We start from the raw sequence: 21603 nt of genomic DNA on the forward strand, positions 1-21603 counted from the left end.
AATATTCTGAATCTCAGAAGCCAGAACAGCAAGAGGGATCGCTGCGCAGCAAAAGCAGCAATCTCTCCTGCTGTTCTGGCTTCTGTGATAGCTGCGCAGCCTGCATTCGCTCCATAAGACGCACACACATTTCCCCTTACTTTTTAGGAGGGAAAAAGTGAGTCTTATAGAGCAAAAAAATACGGTAGTTCCTGTAAACCGGTATGCAAACCAGAATTACCAGAAGAAACAAGGACAAATATGCAGTCTTTATTACTCTTGTAGCAGAATTACCTCTTTTCTCCTTCTGTTTAAAGTAAGACAAGGGGAGGGAATTCTTTGCCAATGAGACTTTTTATTTTGTATCCAACGAGGCACACAAACGCAGACAGACAAGAACACAAATGCAGACAAAGATCACACTTTGGTCAAAATAACCCTGCTGAAGCTAACAGCCAGGCTTGCTTAATATCCCGCCCCCCATTCGAAAGTTATAGAGACAAGACTTTTTTCTGCCTGTATTGCTGACAATCGGTGAGTCTTATTTATTAGCATTCTAGAAGAAGCCTGTGTACTGATTGCAAGATAGGCGAGATCTGCATCTTGGAAACGTCGTGAGGTAAGTCAGAAGGGCGTGTGATGAAATCAAACGCATCTGTGCATGGCAGGAGAGGGCATTTTGCATGAATCTCTCTCCATGTGTAAAGTTCTATAATTCATGAAGCAGCCCAAGCTACAAGGATTGACTAGGCTTCTTCGGGTGAGATGAGTTTACCATGTGGGAGAAAGGGGTAAAGGTAAAGGGACCCCTGACCATTAGGTCCCGTCGTGGCCGACTCTGGGGTTGCGGCGCTCATCTCGCTTTATTGGCCGAGTGAGCCAGCGCACAGCTTCCGGGTCATGTGGCGAACCAGAGCAGCGCACGGAAACGCCGTTTACCTTCCCGCCGGAGGGGTACCTATTTATCTACTTGTACTTTGACGTGCTATTGAACTGCTAGGTTGGCAGGAGCTGGGACCGAGCAACGGGAGCTCACCCCGTCGCGGGGATTCGAACCGCCAACCTTCTGATCGGCAAGTCCTAGGCTCTGTGGTTTAACCCACAGCGGTACTTCCAGTTTCCCATGTGCTCTCTGAGGTGAATGTACTGTGTGCCCTTCTGTACCCCTGAAATCAGCTCTTATTTCTACAGTAGAAAAGCGGCATGGAACTTCTGGCCTTCCAGCACTACAACTCCCATCAGCTCCTAGCGAGCTTGGTGAATAGCCAGGGATGATGGGATTTAGCGTACAGCAATATCTGGACTGTCAAAGGTAGGTAGGTAAGATGTTTAAGAGTGCCTTTCAGTGTTTCCCGAACATGGGTCTCTGGCTGTTTTTGTACTACAATTCCCATCATCCCTGACCACTGGTCCTGCTAGCCACGGATTATGAGACTTGCAGTCCAAATACAGCTGAAGACACGAGTTTGGGGAACACTGCATAGCTGCTTCAGCTTACTTTGTTAGGCTTTTTTTTTAAAGGTTGTTTAACACACAAAACAAAATGTAAAAGCCCTGCTTATTGGGACTGAAATGATTTGCAGGACTGTTTTTTTTAAAAAAAGTAAAAGTACCTTAGTACTTACAACACAGCTGTCTCAGGTCATTTACAACTGAAAATAAAAAAATAGATCTGTACCACAGATATAAATTTACATTACATTGGCCTTTATAAAACAAGATGCTATATACTATGGGTAAGTGGTATGTGCTTTCTTTGCTTGTAATTACTGTCAGAAATTATGAAACTGCTCAGGTATCTGCTACTTGAAACCTTAGTTAACATGAAAACACACGTTATTAATTCACAAAACAATAAAATGACCCAATTTTAAACTACACATTAATCCATCTGTTTTGATCCATTAAGCTGAAGATTCTACTCTGTTGAATACATTTCTTCGTCAGTAAAGTAGTAGTACAACAAAATTCCAAAATCAGTATTTTCTCTCTCTTTTTTTTAAAAAAAGAATTTTTTCCCCTGTCTATAATATTAAAAACATGTGCACTGGTGTTTCTACTATAAAGCTTTGCTCCACAAATCAAGTGATAAACAGTTATTAAACACATTTTACAATGATACCAGATAGTTGTGTGGACATGTCACCTTACACTTTACACAGAGTTTCAATATGGCATATGGAATGACTCGGTAAATCACTATTACACGGAGCAAAATCTTCAGATATGAAGAGCAATATCCTATTATGGCAAATCGACAAGAACCGGTGGCGTTTTCATCACCCCCCCCTCCAAAAGTACTATAGGCAAATTCAGCACTTCAAAAAAATAAATAAATTATAGTTTTGAAAACCCCATTTTTAAATGCAAACACACGATCCGAAGGAATGAAAGAGAGGAGGCTATTATTAGGTAGGTCCACATGTCACAATGATGTTGTGCATAACATGCAGACACCACATTGAAATACCCCGGAAATGTCTCTGCATTAGCCAGTTGTTACATTATGGACAAAATGGCACCCTTAAGAATCGAATCATCCTGCACAGCAAAAACTCCTCCAGAAAATAAATAATGAGTACAGTTGTTCATACATACATTTCCGTGAGACTGTAGCCAATATGCTGCCTTCTAGTTTTTGCTGGACTAATCCCTGACCATTGACCTTGCTCCCTGGGATTTAGGAGAGCTGCAGTCCAGCATTTTCTGAAGCATCAGATTGGCTACACCTGCTGTATGTGGTTTATATTATATTATATTATATAGGAGTAAGCTACTCCTATAACAGTAACATATTCCTCCTCTTATTTCTCCTGTGAGTATTGGTTGCTTCGGACAATACAAATGTCTTGCAGTGCTTTCCCAACTCTTCTGTTATCTGGAACATTCCGGCTTGAGAAAATGAGAACGACTCTAAGGATCATTCCAAAATGTTGCCAGCATTGCAGCAGTTGCCCTGGCAGGCTTAACCAGAGTGTCTTAATAAATGCAGATGCATTTGTTACCCTGTTTGAAGTGTACAATATGAAGCAACAGTGTGCTGCTGCTTCTACCCATAATTCCCTAATAGCGGACAGGAACACAATGTAGATAAATACAGAAATGTGTCCAGGAAGTGCTTGAGAATGACCTTACATCAATAAGCATAAAAACGCCAGTTATCATACAGTCAGCTCTTGCGAGTGCTATTTCCCTATAAAATCGTATGTAATTGGTTTTTGTTTTTTGCTTCTAAAACTTAAAACATTGAAAACCTGCTGTTAAAATGCTTTCTTAAGAAGCTGTTCTCCCCTCCTTAGGTCTTCTGTCCAACTGCTTCAAAGTAAGGATTTTTCTTCTTTAAACCCACCTCAGTTATTGTTATATCTCTACATTTAAAGTAGACATTGAAAACTTCAAGTAAAAATAATGGCAGCCACATCTACTGGACGTAATACAAATCTATGACACCTATTAGTTGTTGGGGTTGTGGGTCTGTGTGTTTCTAAACTTTTAAGTTATACAAATACACAATACATTCTTAAATAACAAGGGCCCACAGTATTATTAGTTTGTGAGCCTTTCCCAAATTACAAAGCCGCTTTTTCATTTCATAAATGTTTGCACCCACTTCTCGTTGCAGCTGCAGTTTCCAGCTGGTTATTTCGTACGTCAGTTCCACAACATGACAGTCCCAGTCCTTAGGCTTTGGCTATGAAATCGCTTATTTCAATGAGGCAACGCTGGTTATTAAGGCATGTTTCCGTTTCTCATTCAAAGCTTTATTTTAACATTTTTTAAAAAAAACCAAAAAGGGAGCATGGCTATCTTGTATCTTCAGGCTCTGTCTTTATCACCTTCCTTTCAAGGCTGTTGAAAGCAGAGTGAGGAAAATCTTTTAAGATACCAAGGCCTTCTGCAACAACAAAATGGATTCCTTTTAGAAAAATATCGACCCGAAACAACAGTGTTCTTTTCGACCAGTTGTAGTCAATACACAGCATATAAAATCTTACACAAATGTACCCTTCTAGTACCAAACAGCAATAAATCCAGTTTAACCACTAGGCTATATCTGCTTTCCGTCGTAATGTACCGCCAGCGGTTTACGACAATGTAAAAACATAAAACCAAACAATAAGATTATAAAAAGTTATAAGCAAAAAACGAAATTATAAACAATACTGATGTGGCATGCAGTTCTAGCACCCCATGTGGTTGGCCTTGCAGATATTTCTGCTGTGATATAAACCCTGAGGCATGCTGGAGAAATGGAGAAATAACACTTGAATGAGGCCCGAAATATCACTAAGCACTTAAAAGGCTATACAAGATGCCTGCAAATTATTTTCCCTCTCCTGAAAGAAAGTGCCCCACAAATTTCACATGATAGAGTTGGCCCCAAGACATTTTGGCACCTGAGGTAAACCATAAAGTGGTGTCCCCTCACCAGCAGGAAAGAAGGGGTGAGGGAAGATCTACATCTGGAAGATCTCCATTGGGATCTGCTGCCCCTGTGAAACCTGCTGCCTGAGGCAGTCACCTCACTTTGCCTCATGGGTGGGCCGGCCCTGGTCATAGTTGTTATGAGCAGGAAAGATTTTTACCTGAAGGCTGTGACTTTGCTTCAGCACTGGCATACAATCTGCTCAAGTCACTGCAGAGAGGCTTCACGACGTGAGGCTCATCATCTAATGAAATGTGAGGCATATGCCTATTTGGTAGACTCGACATGCGTAGATTTAAAGGCCTTTCCCCTAAAATATATTGACAAAGAGATATCCATTCAATACTATAACCGAGAGGCAGTTCACGCACAGTGCTAATGGTAGCCCCAACAGCCCATGTCACCATGATATGATCATAACTTAATATGATCTCTATTTTATTAATTTGTATGTGCTTTCGTGTGTGTGTTTTTATGTTGCCGTTTTCCTGATTTTAGTGTGTACAGTGGAACCTCGGTTTCCGAGCACCTCAAAAGCCAAATTATTCAGAACCCGAACACCAAAAACCCAGAAGCGAATGCTTCCGTTTTCGAACGCTCCTCAGAAGTCAAACGGCTTCCAAGGCGAGTTTCTCCATTCTCTCCATTGACTTTGCTGACCACCCATTGCGCCTTGGTTGTCAAACGTTTCTGAAGTTGAACAGTCTTCCCAACGGATTATGTTCGACAACCGAGGTTCCATTGTATTTGTTTTCATTTTAATGATCTATTGCTGTCTTTCAGACTCTATACCACTTAAAGATTTCCGAAATATTTGCACTCAAGTGCCTCAAAGTGACTTACATCGTAAAAACAAGACATTGTAAAAGGTAGAAAGGTAAAGGACCCCTGGACAGTTAGGTCCAAAGGCGACTATGGGGTGTGGCACTCATCTCGCTTCAGGCCAAGGGAGCCGGTGTTTGTACACATACAGCTTTCTGGATCATGTAGCCGGCATAACTAAACTGCTATTGGCACACGGAGGACTGTGACGAGTGCCAGAGCACATGGAAACGCCCTTTACCTTCCCACCACAGTGGTACCTATTTATCTACTTGCACTGGTGTGCTTTCGAGCTGCTAGGTTGGCAGGAGCTGGGACAGGGCAACTGTAAATAAATAAATGTAAGTCCAATCCGTTCCAATTAACTTTATTGTACTAGCCACTGGCCATGGCAAATCTGAATCAAAAATAAATATAAGCAAAAGGCTTGTTGTGCCAGAAATTATGGACTATTTTTAGATCTCCGCATCTCCCTTACAGTTCACTGTCCAGGGTCTTCTTTTGGGGAAATGTAAGTCAATAAACAATATCTCAGAGCTGTAGTAGCCCCTGCTCCTCTTGCAATCCTAAGGGCAACTTAAAAATCTTCCACCCATGTGGCTTGACTGCTTCCATATGGCGTGTGGCATGGAAACATGAAGCTCTTTTCATAGCAGCCATTGTAGGCATGGTCTGGAACTAGCAAAATGCTTGCGAGATCATGTGGATGACCCAAGCCAGGTGGGAACAACTGCAGGAGAGGCAACCACGAAGGAATCTAGGTCTCAGAGGGTTTATTTCTCCTAACACAGTATGTACACAGACTACATTTCTGCCCCCACAATATTCTCCCAAGAAATCATTAACCACAGGAAATTTCATTTCGTCATAATTTAGCAATCGTCGCTGTTGCACCAGTCTCACAAACGCTGACAATTCTAAAACAGATGTGTGATGGCAAATACATGCCTGGAAGCTACTGTACCTTGCCCAACACCATAATCCGATGTCAAGCCATTGGCACAATGCTCTTCTGAATTTTGTCTGTAGAGGCCCGTGGAAAGGCGTCTCTCCAAGCCAGCTTGGCTGCAGAGGAACTCCATCTGCTTGGCCATCATCTTCTCAGGCTGCAACTGAGACAAAGGCAGATTTAGGGACTTGCCACAATTACAATTACGATTACTAAGTACAGTCGTTTTACACCAATCAGATGCCAAGTGAAGTACTGTACACTGAAATGGCATAGTCTCGGCCAGGAATCCTACAAAGGCTGAATTATGGAGGGAAGAGACTGAATTATCTACGAAAGGCTGAATCATGGAAGGAGGAGACTGACAACCAGTAGTGGAGCTGGTGATCTCCAAGCAAAAAGAAATCAGGGAGCCAGCAAAAGGTAAGGATGACAGGATCCGAGAGTTGTTGCCTGGTTATTAATCCCTCTCAACGCTGACTGATAAAACACTCCAAAAAAGCAATCATAATGCGATAGTCAGGATTCTTTTCTTTTGGTGTTGTACCAGCACTCGGGAACACAGGTAGAACACAAGGCAAGAAGAATCTCAGTACACTTGTACATTTGGTCACATCATGGTTGTTGGGTTGTTGTTGTTTTTGCAGACTTGAGAGAAAATAACAATTAGCTGAAATCTACAGCAAGCTGCTTCAATTCAGAATTTGACTGGGGGAAATTCTCAAAGTTAATCAGAATTCACTACTCTGTTCCAAATTTCTCCCTCCCATCCTACTGGGGTACCAAAATCAAAGAAAAAACGGAAAGGAAAACAAATCTACAGCTATTTTCAACCCACTTAAATATTTTGACATCTTTATGACCCTTCAGAATGAGCCCCTGCCCATTTTGGGTGCCTATTTCTAATCAATCAATCAATTAATATTTCAGCAGCAACTTTTTTTTTCCTTCTTTGAAAAATTGCAAATACAATTATGGCAAGATTTCCCTCAAGCTTTATTTTTGGAAATAGCACTATCCTTTTTTTTTTTTAATGCCAGCATTCTGCCATTCTGAAAAGTGTAGCATGGCAGTATGATTGTGGGGGGAAACAGTGTGAAAGTTTCGCCTGGAAAAAGACCAGGGCCTTATGCACTACAGGAGAAAGATAATTAACAACCTGCTAAAAGAGAGTGCAAAATTATCAATACCAAGAGAATTATAAACTCTGAATGTGATCTATTTCCATTACTGTGATGTAGATCATTTGGAAAAAGGCAGAATTGTAATTTTGAAAATGTGTAGGTTAAATGTGTGCACGGGATTTAGATGAGTCCTTAATCAAAGTCAAAGCAAGCTTTCAGATTTTGCTTTTCCCGTAGAAGTCATCACGTTTCCACAGGTGGTGGAAGTGCTTTAGCACTTTTGCTGCAGGACCATCTCATCCTCTATCACTGAATGTTCCCTTTCCAAGGGGTTAGTTACACTCCTACCCATACCTATAGCATAACTGTTTCTCTTGGTGGCTGGTATTTTTTCTTTATCTCTCCCTTCAGATCCACATCTCCAGTGCATACACCAATCTGGTTTAATCTGCAGCCACAGGTGCAATGGTCTTTGCACAAGCTCTCTATGTATTTCCACACACCAGGCTTCAGATCCAGTAACAGCTGTCTCATTGCACTCCCCAAGCTTTCTGAGGTCAGGTGGACCGAGTTTTCCTTCTCACCTGTGAATACAATACAGTGGTACCTTGGTTCCTGAACAAATCAGCTCCCAGACACCTCAAACCCGGAAGTGAATCTTCCGCTTTGCAAACGTTTTTTGGAAGCCGAATGTCCGGCGCGGCTTCCAATTGAGTGCAGGAAGCTCCTGCAGCCAATTGGAAGCCGTGCCTCGGTTTTCGAACCGTTTCAGGAGTCGCACGGAAACCTGGAACGGATTAAGTTCGAGAACCAAGGTTCCACTGTACTAGCTTCCTGGCATTCTCTAGGCCTCTCCTTCAAGAAGTATGAATAGAAACTGGCATGCGGATTTCTTGCGTTCCTCCTTGATGAGGAAAAACTCTTCCTTGGGACTTTTCTAGCTGATGTAATTATGGTCTTCAGCAGGTACAGGAAGCAGCTACAAGGAGATGAGCTCAGCATCCTCCACATGAAAAAGCTACACCAGTAAAAATTGAAGCTCTCAGCACTGAAAGAACGGCATTCAATTGGTGAGTGCGCCAGTGCTTTCAAGGATGAAGCCATTGCACAACCAGATAGAACTGTGATGGTAGAAGAAACTCAGCTGAGGAGAGAGAGCTCACAAACCCAATGCAAGAAATGCCATCAGTATGAATCTGATAGGAGACACATTGGTGCTGTCTGTAATGAAGTGGCTGACTCACTTGATAACTTCTTAAATAAATGTTTTGATACCAATCTGTTGCTTGCCGTGAAGCCGCTTGCCACCTATTGGAAACCAGGTATAAGTTCACATGGTGCTAGGTGCAGGCTTTTTGATCTAGCACAACTTTCCCTTGTACAACGTCAGCGATGTTCACAAGGAGACACTGTCCTGTTTGGTTCATTTTCTCGCATTATCCGATGCACAGAGACATGTCACAACACTCACAGCACATCTTGTGGCAGCCGAGCCTCATAATACTGATGCTGAACATCTCAAGGGTGACCTTGGAAGTCCATCAACAGAAACAGAGTCACCGCTGATTCAGAAAACAAATGCCTCCATATAACTACCACAATATGTTGCCATACTGTACCTACGGGACCGCCTCTCCTGGCATGTCCCACAGAGGAACTTACGGTCTTCAAACAAAAACATCTTGAAGGTCCCAGGCCACAGAGAGGTTAGGCTGGCCTCAACTAGAGCCAGGGCTTTTTGGGCTGTGGCTCCGATCTGGTGGAACGCTCTGTCACAAGAGACTAGGGCCCTGCGGGACTTTCCGCAGGGCCTGCAAGACCGAGCTGTTCCACCAGGCCTTTTGCCAGGGCACAGCCTGAAACCACACCTGCTCTCTTGGTTTAGCCATGTCGTGGGTTCTGCGCTTACATTTTTTAATCCATAGGAGCACTGATATCCTCGGATCCCCTCCGAGGAAGCCGGGCTCAGGGCGGCTAATAACAATAAAATAATACAACATTCTAAAATCATTTCATTATAAAATTAATTCAAATCAAATTGATGGCAACCATTGGGCTAGAGTTCTGTGAAGATTGCCAAAGGAGGGAGTCAGGCTGTGCCCTGACCAAAGGCCTGGTGGAACAGCTCTGTCGTGCAGGCCCTGCGGAAAGATATCAAGTCCCGCAGGGCCCTAGTCTCTTGTGACAGAGTGTTCCACCAGATGGGAGCCACAGCCGAAAAAGCCCTGGCTCTAGTTGAGGCCAGCCTAACCTCTCTGTGGCCTGGGACCTTCAAGATGTTTTTGTTTGAAGACCATAAGTTCCTCTGTGGGACATACCAGGAGAGGCAGTCCCGTAGTTCAATTTGAATCAATAAATGCCTTGGACTGGCCAAGTAATTAGTCCTCATAATATACTGTGTTGATCGGGGGGGGGGCGGGTTTGAGCAGAAATTCGGGGGAAGTAAGTTCCCTTACCTTTTTAAAATTAAATAATATTTTTTTGTCTGGGAGGTTGAACGAGATAAACACCCAATGCCTGTTCCAAAATCCACCTATATCTGTAATCAATGAAGTCGTGGGCATTTTTTAATCCAGATCATTGTCTGCTTGGGTTTATTCATCACATCTTACATTTAGCCACTGCCCGGGGCGTGTGGCACTGCAGCTGGGCCCACAACAGACAAACAAACAAACTTTGTGACGAGTTCCCCCACATTTTTTCCATAAAAAAGAACTGTGTATTGATGCAAGGTTATGAAGATTTGAAAGGAGCCAGTATTTATCTTCATTTCCTATTTATTTTTATCTTTTCTCATCTGTTCCTTTTTCAAGGGATTGCTTAGTTCCTTTTTAAATCCCACGCAAAAAATGTATCTCACACTGCACAATCGCAGCAGGCAGCATTTGAGACTGGAGGGCTTCTGACGAGGGCTAGCTAGTCAGGTGTAGAGGCTGAAGTAGAGGAGATCTCAGAGAAGCATAATTGTAGAGGATATCACCATGTTCAGCAGCGCGGAGAGTTCCCTCTAGCAAGGCAGCAGCACTCTGGTAGGGATTATCCCCTCTGCTATCTGCACTGCTCATCTTGCAATGGCCCAGGGAGCGGCTGGGTCTCCACTGAAGTATCAGCACAACACACTTTCGAGGCTGCACAAGATCTGCGCTATGTCACCTGCCTACACTTCACGAAGCAGGTGAGCAGGTGATAAGTTCTAGCACACCAGCCTTAGAAGAGGCAGAGTCTGAGCAGTCGGGGAGGAAGGACAATAGGGGGTGAAGAATGAGAGCTCTCAGTCTCAAGTTTCCTCCATAAAGTCGAAGGCAGCACAGCTTAGACAGGTGATTATGGGGGATCTGGTGCGGTTATCTGCCCAGATGCCAAACTCTGTACTGACAAAGAGGCAGAAAACACTGAAAGATGCCCCTTGCTCCGGTCATTTAAAATCTTCATCCCCTTACTATGAATGAAGATAAAGCTGTAGCCGTTACGAGTGTGTGTTCGTATGAGCATGCCATTTTCAAAAAAACACACACACCAGTTGTGAGTCATACCACCTACACTGGAAGTGAAACGATCGCAGCCAGGTCAGAAGGACCCCTTGATCTGCAGAACGGGGACAGAGTGTCCTGTAAGGAAAGAACTGTGATTGTTCTGTAAGAAGCATTAATACGAGGAAGCCTTTTATTGCAGCCCCTAGGTTGTTTACCTGTGAGCCAAGCGCTGCCAGGTCTTCACACTTTCCTTTTGACAATGCCTGTTGTATTTTGACTGAATCCTGCTGGTAAAAACTCTGGACTGCGTCGTGGAAGTCAGGGAAGCCATCCTGCAAACATGAAAAAGCAGGGAAAGGAGCTGTTACTATTTCAGAATGTTTCGATTCACAAGATATTTTCCCAGTCTTAAATCATCACTACAGCCAATGGTGTGTGTGGAGAGAGAGAGAGAATACTTCTTTCGCAGTTATTTTAAGGGCAAAAATAAACGTTTCAAGGTTTTGAAGCTGAGCAAGTGCAGAACAAAAGTAGGTTCTTTTAAAGGCACAAAGAAATGCTTTGAGTGCAAGTTGTTCTACCTAAATGAAAGCTTGTGGCACAATAAATGTGCTGGCTTTTAAGGTAGCAAAAGACTCCTTGAAGTTTTATTTAGGAATTTCAATCAGGAATATCAAAAGGTCTGCTTTGTGCAAGTTAAGACATTAGGATGGAAGGGAAATAAATAAGTAACCTTATCAGCAAGCAGTTTCCAGACGCAGCCACGGTGCTTTCATTCTGTTGTGAAAGCACGAAAACGTACAACAAAACGGAAGCCCATGTTGCATAACGTCACAGGGACATCAAATTACAACTCCTTTTTCTGAATGACAAACCAGTACCGCTGGTGAGCCATTGCTAAACCCTCACCCCCTGAAAGGCTTGGAACTGTAACAGGAAGCAAAGTGGACCGAAATCAGCTGTCCCTCACAGAGCGAAAAGCTGCAAAGTTTGCTCCCTAGAAATTCCTGATTACCATAAGCTCACATTTAAGAAGACGTGGTTTAAATATGCGTGGTGCTCATCAGCCTACAAGGGCAGCTTTCGCAAAACAGGCACCTGCGACAAGCCTCATTTGGGTGCTCAAGCAACAGGTGGGGAGGGGATCGTGGATGCCCCGCCCTGCCCCAAAATCATGGGTGCTGCCCAAAGCTTCCATTGCTGAATGAACTGATGTGGTTAGAAGCTTTCTTCAGATTTCCCCGCTCAATGGGGGAAGGCTTTGCTGAGAGCAGGGCTTGCACTAGTGACTCTACTGCCACCTTTACGTGAATTCGCTATAAATGCCTGAAGAGCGCTGCAGTCTTGCTCACAGCACTGTGAACACAGTTGTCCTAAGTGGCGAGGCAGAGCTTCTATGACTTTCCATCCCCACCGCGGCTGCAGCGGCAGAGAGGAGAGGAGGAAGGTGGTGACCAGCGGTATTTAAACATTTAACCCAGAGCTTTTCAACTTTTTAAAGTCCATGACTCTCTTGACCAACTGCATTCTTTCTGCAGCACCCCTGTGGGGCTCAGGAGCCCAGTTACGTCACCCTCTTGCCTGCAGAGTTAGCAGCCTCCCACCCTTTCTTGAAGGGACATGAGTGGCGCTGCGGTCTAAACCAAAGAGCCTAGGGCTTGCCGATCAGAAGGTCGGCAGTTCAAATCCCCACGACAGGGTGAGCTCCCGTTGTTTGGTCCCAGCTCCTGCCCACTTAGCACTTCGAAAGCACGTCAAAGTGCAAGTAGATAAATAGGTACTGCTCCGGCGGGAAGGTAAACAGCGTTTCCATGCGCTGCTCTGGTTCGCCAGAAGCGGCTTAGTCATGCTGGCCACATGACCCGGAAGCTGTCTGCGGACAAACGCTGGCTCCCTCGGCCTATAGAACGAGATGAGCGCGCAACCTCAGAGTTGTCCACGACTGGACCTAACGGTCAGGGGTACCTTTGCCTTTACACCCTTTTTCGAACACCCACCCTTGTGGAGGGTTCCCTCAGCCACCTCTCCTTGGGAGTCCTCTGGGCAGCTGCAGCTGCCGCCCCTGGGCTCTAAGCTGCTCCCCACTGCCCTAAAGAGAGGTGCCTCCTCACACTGCCCCACAGGGGCCTGGGAAGCACCCCCCGGACAGCCCCAGAGGCACCATTCGCCTGGAGAGCTTGTAGCCAGGGCTGCTGCAACAAACAACCGTGCAAGCCTTCGGGAGGCAGAGACGCAAGAGGGCATCAGAGGAGGGAGGGAAGGAAAGAGGGACAGAGGCCAGTGTTGCCCATGGCACCCCTGACCACCATTCAAGGCACCATTCAAACCACTGCTTCAACCACGTTTCACTGATAATTGCACAACGATAGCACTGCTTATTTGGAGGAAGAATGAAAGCAAACACAGAGGTCTGGGATGAACGTGACTGGAATTTCCTATACCCACTCCTACCCAGCTGGTCTCTTCTACCCCTGCTTTTTTGGAAGCCGCCCAGGGTTGTATATGACTCTTCCTTCCGAGCTCAAGTGGCCTGGAGCAAGCATTGCGGCTCATCACCCAGAAATGCCACTACAAGCCCTAAGTCCGAGTGGCAACTACTTAACATGCTTTTGCGCTGCATCACAACCACCCCGCAAAAAAAGAGAGAGAAAGAAGTAAAATCTGTAACCCGCCTACTTCTTCCTGGGATGTCACTTTGAAAGAAAAGTGTATGTTAAAAAAAAAAGAGTACCTAATTTTTTCTCTTTCTTATTAGGTTTTTGATAGGTTTTAAAAATTAATATTAATTAATATTTCTTATAAGTATGATATGAAGATGATACGAAGATGAATGCAGAGAGAAGATGGATAGAAAATATCTGTGTGAGAGACAGAGTGTTTTTTGTCACGTGTGAGGCTGAGAAAGATAGGAGCTGGGAAGACGTGGATCTCATGTTTGTGAACTGAATATTAAGATAGAAGGTTGATAGAATATACAATGTTGTTTTTGTGTGGGTGTGGTTTCTCACTCTTTTCTTTTCCTTTTTATTATTTTGATCTTTTAAGGTATCAGCTTTGCTTGTTTTTTTAAAATATTGTACAGTCATGCCTTGGAAGTCAAACGGAATCTGTTCCGGAAGTCTGTTTGACTTCCAAAACGTTTGGAAACCGAAGCGCGGCTTCCGATTGGCTGCAGGAAGCTCCTGCAGCCAATCAGAAGCCCCGCTAGACATTCGGTTTCCAAAGAACGTTCGCAAACCGGAACACTCACTTCCGGGTTTTGATAGTTTGGGAGCCGATCTGTTCGGGAGCCAAGGCGTTTGAGATCCAAGGCATGACTGTATTATATGTTGAAAACCTTTAATAAAATTGATTTTTTTAAAAAAAAAAATTAAAAATCTATGAAAAGGGGGTGAAGAGTGTCTTGATAGCCAAATGTTCCTTTCTCCCCGTTGCTCTCTGTGGCCTGCTCTATCAAACACACCCAGCGTGCTCCCTTCCAACTTGGCTGTACTTAAAGCGATTTCTTTGAGCAGATGTTCCCAAGCCCCACAGGCGCTTTCTTCCCCTCCGCCAAACACTTCTCCTACACGAACACCAGATTGCACCGCTTCTGTTCTTTGTGATCTTCGGGGAGAGAAAGAAATCCCACACTCTCTTGCTTTTCAACCCTGCTTGGCAGCGGCGTGGGCATACCCTCGTTCTTTTCCCCTCGTTCTTTCTCTCCCACCTTATAACTCATGCTGACATGAACGCTGAACCTCTCCCCCCCCCCCACCCTCCAGCCCTCCCAGCTACCCACCCACCCCTTCCATTTCCCTCTAGGTCTCTTACTCCCACTGAATCTTTCAAGTTTCGCCCTCTCATCCATCTTCCCGCCACCTCCGCTTACGGATGTGCTGCTTGGCGGCAGAATGCCTTTGTACTGCTCAGTCCATAGGACTGTAATGGCTCTGTTGTCTGTCTCACATGCCCTGCCAACTCTCAATCCTGTATTTTTTTGGGGGGGGGAACACCCCTAGCTACACACCCTTTCCTGCACAAAATAACAGCGCTGGAGAGAGAGCAGAGCTTTCCTTCAATCACCAGTGATTTTGCTGTGCTTCCTCCGGGACAAAGACACAAACCTTTGTGTGCTGTTGGTGTCACGGACTCAAGGGGGTGGGAAGTGAGGGGGCGCCCACATCAAGTCCACACTTACACACACCCACGGATCAAGGCAGCTGCTGAAGAGGGAGGGTGTGGGAACTTCATGTAACTAAAATATTGCTTTTGTTTCGTCGCACGTGAGAAGGCACTCAGGGACCTCGCCGCAACTCATTAATAGCTACTCCCAAATCCGAACCTAATTGCTGCATTCCTTCTCCCGCCCACTCGGCTCCCAGCGCTTGTCATTTTCCCGGGATTCCGCCCCCGTCTCTCCCTGCAAACTTACCCACCCACTCCATCGAGAAAAGGGAGAGGTCACATGAGGGAAGGGGGGGAGGCTTTCACAGGTAATCGGGTGTAACACACATCCTCCACCCTCTTTCTTTTGTGCTGCTTATGCAAAACTCCTTCCCCCTGCAGAGGTGATGTTTGCAACACCGTCCATAGGTTTGCTTGCCCACGCAGTCCTGCTCTCAGACGCCTCCATCTCCGAGAGGGAGGGAGGAAAACCCTCCTCTTTATTATACTGGAGAAAAACGATTTCACATCACGCCCCGGGGGGGGGGTGGCAATCATTTCCACCTGCAGAAAAGAGGCGGTAAACGCCTCCCAAGATCAAAATGGCAGTGTTTTACACGCACTGACGTCGGTGGAAAGGCAGAAGGGGAATCAACAGTACAGTCATACCTTGGAAGTCAAATGGAATCCGTTCCGGAAGTCCATTCGACTTCCAAAGCGTTGGGAAACCAAAGCGCAGCTTCCGATTGGCTGCAGGAAACCCTGCAGCCAATCGGAAGCCGCGGAAGGCCGTGTCGGACGTTTGGCTTCCAAAAGTAGTTCGCAAACTGGAACAGTCACTTCTGGGTTTGCGGCGTTTGGGAGCCGAATGTTCGAGAACTAGGCTGTTCGAAAACCAAGGTATGACTGTGGTGACAATCTGGGCTCCTGCATTTCAGTCCTCATCTAAGCAGGAGAACTGAGGTGGCAAGAGAAAAAATAGTTTGGTGTAAGGGTTAAGGAGCCATCTATAAAAGTTTCTGGCTCATGCTTCAGCAAGCTGTATAGCACTTCAAGAACTTAAGTTTTTTTAAAAAAAAGGGGGGGGGACCACCACCTGCTGCTGTATGGGAGGTGTTTGCAAGAACAATACCAGCCAGGCTGAAATCTTGAAAAGTTACTATGCCTCAATGAGGAAAACCATATTTCCCCTTGTCTTTAGCAAACAAACGGCACAATATCACTATCTGTAAACAAACACTGAACATCCATAAAAATGGCAAAAGTAATTTCTTTCCCAAATAAGTTTTTTCTTAAGCAATAGCAAGCAAGTAAAGAGTTCGCTTGTAATATATCAGTGGTTCAGTGCTCATTTCTTCTCATTCCAAAATAGATATTATCTCGAACAATTGCAAATGCAGTAATAAAGAGTCCACTTGTGATATCAATCACTGGTTCAGTGCTTGGACATCGTTCTGGTAATCCGATGTTTCGTTGCTAAAGAGCTTAGTCATCGAGCTTTGTAAATAATATACAAGAGAAGGCGGTATGTAAATGACTTAAAGCAGGGTATATCTGTCCCCATCTGCATGTTTCCATCGGGAGAAACATAGAAAGAGGACAGGGTCCTTCAGTCTGTTAAACCTCCTCCTCCTGTGTTGATTGCAGTAGTCGTTGCATCACCGCCCTGTTTATTGTTTTACTGTTTAACAAACAAACAGCAACATTCTTTGTTTCAAGCATTACCAGGGGTAAGGATTATTTGCTTGCTTGCTCCATAGAGACAGGTATTGGCAGATTGAGCGGGCGAGATCAATAGTTGGTCCAATAGTCAAGAAGGCAGACTCTGCACATGCCGTAGAGGGAAGTGAGGGGCAAATGGGGCTCCTCAACCTAGGAAGGTAGCCCATCTAGTAAAGGTAAAGGGACCCCTGACAGTTAAGTCCAGTCTTGGACGACTCTGGGGTTACGGCGCTCATCTCGCTTTATTGGCCGAGGGAGCCGGCATACAGCTTCCAGGTCATGTGGCCAGCATGACTAAGCCGCTTCTGGCGAACCAGAGCAGGGCACAGAAACGCCGTTTACCTTCCCGCTGGAGCAGTACCTATTTATCTACTTGCACTTTGACGTGCTTTCGAACTGCTAGGTTGGCAGGAGCAGGGACCGAGCAATGGGAGCTCACCCCGTCGCGGAGATTTGAACCGGCGACCTTCTGATCAGCAAGTCCTAGGCTCTGTGGTTTAACCCACAGCGCCACCCACGTCCCTAGCCCATCTAGGAGAAGGAAAAAACTCTGGACATAAACCTCTGCTACCTTGTAGGAGATCTTCAGGAGAAGAAAAGGCTAAGGAATAAATCCTACACAAATCCAGAGTAGAGTCCCTAAGATGGTTGGGTGGCGCCTTGTACGCCTCCTGCCAGCAACTCCTGCAGCCAAGCTGGTGCCAAACGTATTGCTCTGCTTTCCTTTGGAGCTTCCTGCAGTCAATCGGAAGCCGCGCCTTGGTTTCCGAACGTTTTGGAAGTCGAACGGACTCCCGGAACAGATTCCGTTCGACTTCCGAGGTACGACTGTACAATCAAGCCACAGGAAATAATGGGCTTAAGTTACTCCTAGCCATCAATTTCAGTGGGTCTGCTCTGAGTATGACTAACACCAGGTACATTTTGCAACCTTGTACTAGGGTGTAGTTTTGGGACGCAGGGACGCTGGTGGCGCTGTGGGTAAAACCTCAGCGCCTAGGGCTTGCCGATCGCATGGTCGGCGGTTCGAATCCCCGCGGCGGGGTGAGCTCCCGTCTTTTGGTCCCAGCTCCTGCCCACCTAGCAGTTCGAAAACACCCCTAAGTGCAAGTAGATAAATAGGTACCGCTTTATAGCGGGAAGGTAAACGGCGTTTCCGTGCGCTGCGCAGGTGCCGGCTCGCCAGAGCAGCTTCGTCACGCTGGCCACGTGACCCGGAAGTGTCTCCAGACAGCGCTGGCCCCCGGTCTCTTAAGTGAGATGGGCGCACAACCCTAGAGTCGGACACGACTGGCCCGTACGGGCAGGGGTACCTTTACCTTTACTAGTTTTGGGACAGGGCTATGTGTACAAGAACGGATCGCAGCAATTACCTTCCTCTTCCTGCTGCACAAAAAGGAACAAGACTTTCAAAGTCCCCTTGCAAAATTCTCACTGGCTTTTATAGGAACGTGTAAGTCGCTAATTATTCCCTCGCCCTGTCTCTTCACTTTTAGTCCACCCAAAACAAGCAGTTACAGAATAAAAATGTGCCCTCGACATTTTCCCAGGGTAGTTTAAACACACACACAAAAAAAAATAGAATTGTACAAAGGAATTTTTGCATCCAAAGGGACCATTTCCTGAAATGTTCCTTTACAGGGAAATATATGCATCCAAATAACTACTGGCCTGCTACATCACATATCCCTCAACACAGAAGGGAAATTATGGTAAAATTGACAGCCTATTTACTTAGTCAGCAAGCTACATTATTTAAAACTGGATCTATTTTTTAAAAAATACCAAATGAAAAAATACTGAATATATTTCCATGTTTTTGCTAGGTTTAGTCATTACCTCCATAAGCCAGAGTGTGTGTATACATGTGTTCATTTTTCTGACTATCAGGAAATTGTTCCCTAATGGCAACAAGATCCATTAGCCAGGGCAAGAACATTCCAAAGCTACTGGCAGGAGTTTCTCTCCGTGCTATTTCCCTCCATTAGGAAGATCCGAACAACAAAACACAGTTTATGAGGCATCTGAAAACAGCCAAAAATAAAATAAAAATTCCACCTACTCAACAAAATTATTTGTGTTTAGGCCAAACGATGCTCTAGCGCAAAAAAAGACCCAAACCGTATAACTGAGCAAGACGTGCAGAAAATTGTTGCCAGTGCTCCTCAAATGGAGGTAGAGAGGATCATGATTTGCCTGAAGAAAACCATGATGGAATAAAGGGCAACATCCAATGTCAGTCACACTTAAGTGAGGCTTAATTTATTTCAATAGATTTACTATGAGCATAACGGGAACAGGTCTTCTCTGTGGTGGCTCCTAATCTGTTGAATGCTCTCCCCAGAGAGGCTCGCCTGGCGCCATCATTATATGTCTTTAGGCATTAGGCAAAACATCCCCCTTTACTGAGGCCTTCAGCCATTGAATAATCTATTGTCTGTTAAAGAAAGGGGACTGTCGTTATGATCATTTTTATTATTATGCTGTATACTACGCAAACTATATACTATACAAGAACACAGTCATACCTCGGGTTAAAGACGCTTCGGGTTAAATCTTTTCAGGTTGCGTCCCGCGGCGACCCGGAAGTACCGGAATGGGTTACTTCTGGGTTTTGCCGCTCAGGCATGCACATAGCTGTCAACTTTCAGATTTGAAAATAAGGGATCAGCAGCCTCACCTGTCCCGGGGACAGTCTACGGGATATCTAACAATCCGGGATAGCAGCGGGAAATGGCGCTGGAATAAGGGAATTTCCCGCCAAAAAGGGAAGGTTAACAGCTATGCGCATGCACTCAAAATGACGTCACGCGCATGTGCAGAAGCGGTGAATCGCGACCCACGCATACGCGTGTTGCATTCTGCTCAGGTTGCGAATGGGGCTCCAGAACGGATCCCGTTCGCAACCAGAGGTACCACTGTACTGTACACTTGAGTGTTCCAGTTTGCGAACGTTCTCTGGAACCCACACCTCCGACATGGCTTCCGAACGTTTGGGAAGTTGAACAAACTTCCGGAATGGATCCTGTTCAACTTACGAGGTACCACTGTACTACTATGCTTTTTAATTATGTTTTTATTATTATGCTCCATAAAATACAATTTTAATGTTGTACACCACTCTTGAGATCTTTAATAAAGGGCAGTATAGAAATCAATTTTTTAATAACAACAACAACAACCAAGCCTGATAAACATTGAGTGTTTATCTAGCATGGCACTGAGGCTGCACTCAGCAAGCCCCATTTAACACAACGGAATAAGCAAACATGCACAAGATTGTGCTTCAATTAACTGATCTACAGCTGAAGCTAGACAGGAGCCTTATGATGAGGATGTAACATCAGTCAAATTCCACTCCTAAAAATATTCTCCAGTAAAATGAGCCCGATATTTATAAAGTGAAATATTTAAATTCAGATCGGTGTTTTCTCCCCCTGGTATTCTGCTGAAATAATACCTGCTGATCTTCTCAATGAAAAAAAAAATTAAGTAGAGACATCCTGGTCTCGTAAGCTTTTTGGGGAAAAGCTCTCCCCCATCCTCATGGGCTGGTATTTTCATTTTACTTATTTCAGGGAAGAACATGTGTAACTGTGCAAAAGGCCAGCTGTGTGTGTTTTACTGCTACTATAACTAAATGTAAAAGAAAATCTATATATGCAGGAATTTATTGCGCCTGTTCTACTGTAGAAATGCTGTGAAAAGGGTGAACACCAATTTCAAACTGCCCATTGAAAGCAATAAATAAATAAAACTGGGGCAGTGAAGGGGGAGATGGAACATATATGTATTTTATCCTGATTACTGGTCAACTTTTCCTCTCCAAACTCACAACTTCACAAGCTCCACTATATTGTTTCAACTGCCCTCATATTTTAAGTGACTACTACAGAACCTTTGATAAACCGGACCATATTTATTCAGAACGCATTGTATTTTAAGGGATTTGTTTTTCAGTTGGGAGAGTGAGGCAGAACATAGCCGTTCACCAAATGAAGCCTTAATGGTTCTTTCCTCTCTCACGCAAGTCGGTTTTAGCAATTACAACTAAACAGAACAAATTAAAATACAGTACCTCTATCTTAATTCTCTTTGGTGACAGTTCATCCCTTTCTCCACATTTAGACCTAGGGGATGAAAACAAATTTATTTTTGTTTTTACTAGGTAGCGCACACTTATCTTCAGAAAAAGAAACACCTTGGAAAAATCCTTGCCTGCAACAGAGAGATAGAAACTGAAATTTCTCATTTAAGCCTCGATTTCTAGATAGGTTCACAAAGCATGTCCTGTAGTTTAAGAACCTGACGTAAGGTTCAATCTTGCTGGACCACTATTAGAGATTATGGGCGGTGGAGAAGGAATTGAATGTTTAAATGTTCCTTTGTATAAAAAAACCTCCCTGTACAAAGGAAGCTAGCGTGTCGGTGTTGGGGTCAGATTTTTAACTTCAACCCTGTTGAAGCCACCTGATCTACGAAAAGTACAATTTTCTGCAACAACTAGGGAAAATGTGGTGTGGAAATGTCAAGACTCATGGGCTCCCAATAGGTGGGGTGGGGTGTGCACAATTCAGGGTCAGCAAACTTTTTCAGCAGGGGGCCGGTCCACTGTCCCTCAGACATGGTGGGGGGCCAGACTATATTTTTTGGGGGGGGGGTGAACGAATTCCTATGCCCCACAAATAACCCAGAGATGCATTTTAAATAAAAGCACACATTCTACTCATGTAAAAACACGCTGATTCCCGGACCGTCTGCAGGCCGGATTTAGAAGGCAATTGGGCCAGATCAGGACTATGAGTTAGGGAGGGAATGGGACTCTTGATGTCAGGGTCGTGGGGGTTGGACTAGATGACAGGGTCCCTTCCAACTTTAGATTTCTATGATTCTATGACCCTGACTGCAGAACAAGAAAAATAAAAACAGGTTTTCTGATACAATAAACCTCATTAAAGCAAT

At 44.7% G+C, this 21603-nt stretch overlaps 1 protein-coding gene across 1 annotated transcript in view; it reads right to left on the reverse strand.

Annotated features, from left to right (window-relative positions):
* Positions 1-314: 314 nt before the first annotated feature.
* The window catches only part of NAB1 (NGFI-A binding protein 1), a 51065-nt gene continuing 29776 nt past the window's right edge, over positions 315-21603 (reverse strand). Inside the window, exons 4-8 of the mRNA XM_083630820.1 lie at positions 20720-20771; positions 10989-11105; positions 6192-6333; positions 4566-4715; positions 315-3874 (exon numbers count right to left, since the gene is read on the reverse strand). Coding sequence (XP_083486946.1) covers positions 3783-3874; positions 4566-4715; positions 6192-6333; positions 10989-11105; positions 20720-20771 — 553 coding nt within the window. The 3' untranslated portion in view covers positions 315-3782. The remainder of the gene's footprint in view (positions 3875-4565; positions 4716-6191; positions 6334-10988; positions 11106-20719; positions 20772-21603) is intronic.

The sequence above is a fragment of the Podarcis filfolensis genome (genome assembly GCF_964270895.1).
Source record: "Podarcis filfolensis genome assembly, chromosome: 1".
Classification (NCBI taxonomy): domain Eukaryota; kingdom Metazoa; phylum Chordata; class Lepidosauria; order Squamata; family Lacertidae; genus Podarcis; species Podarcis filfolensis.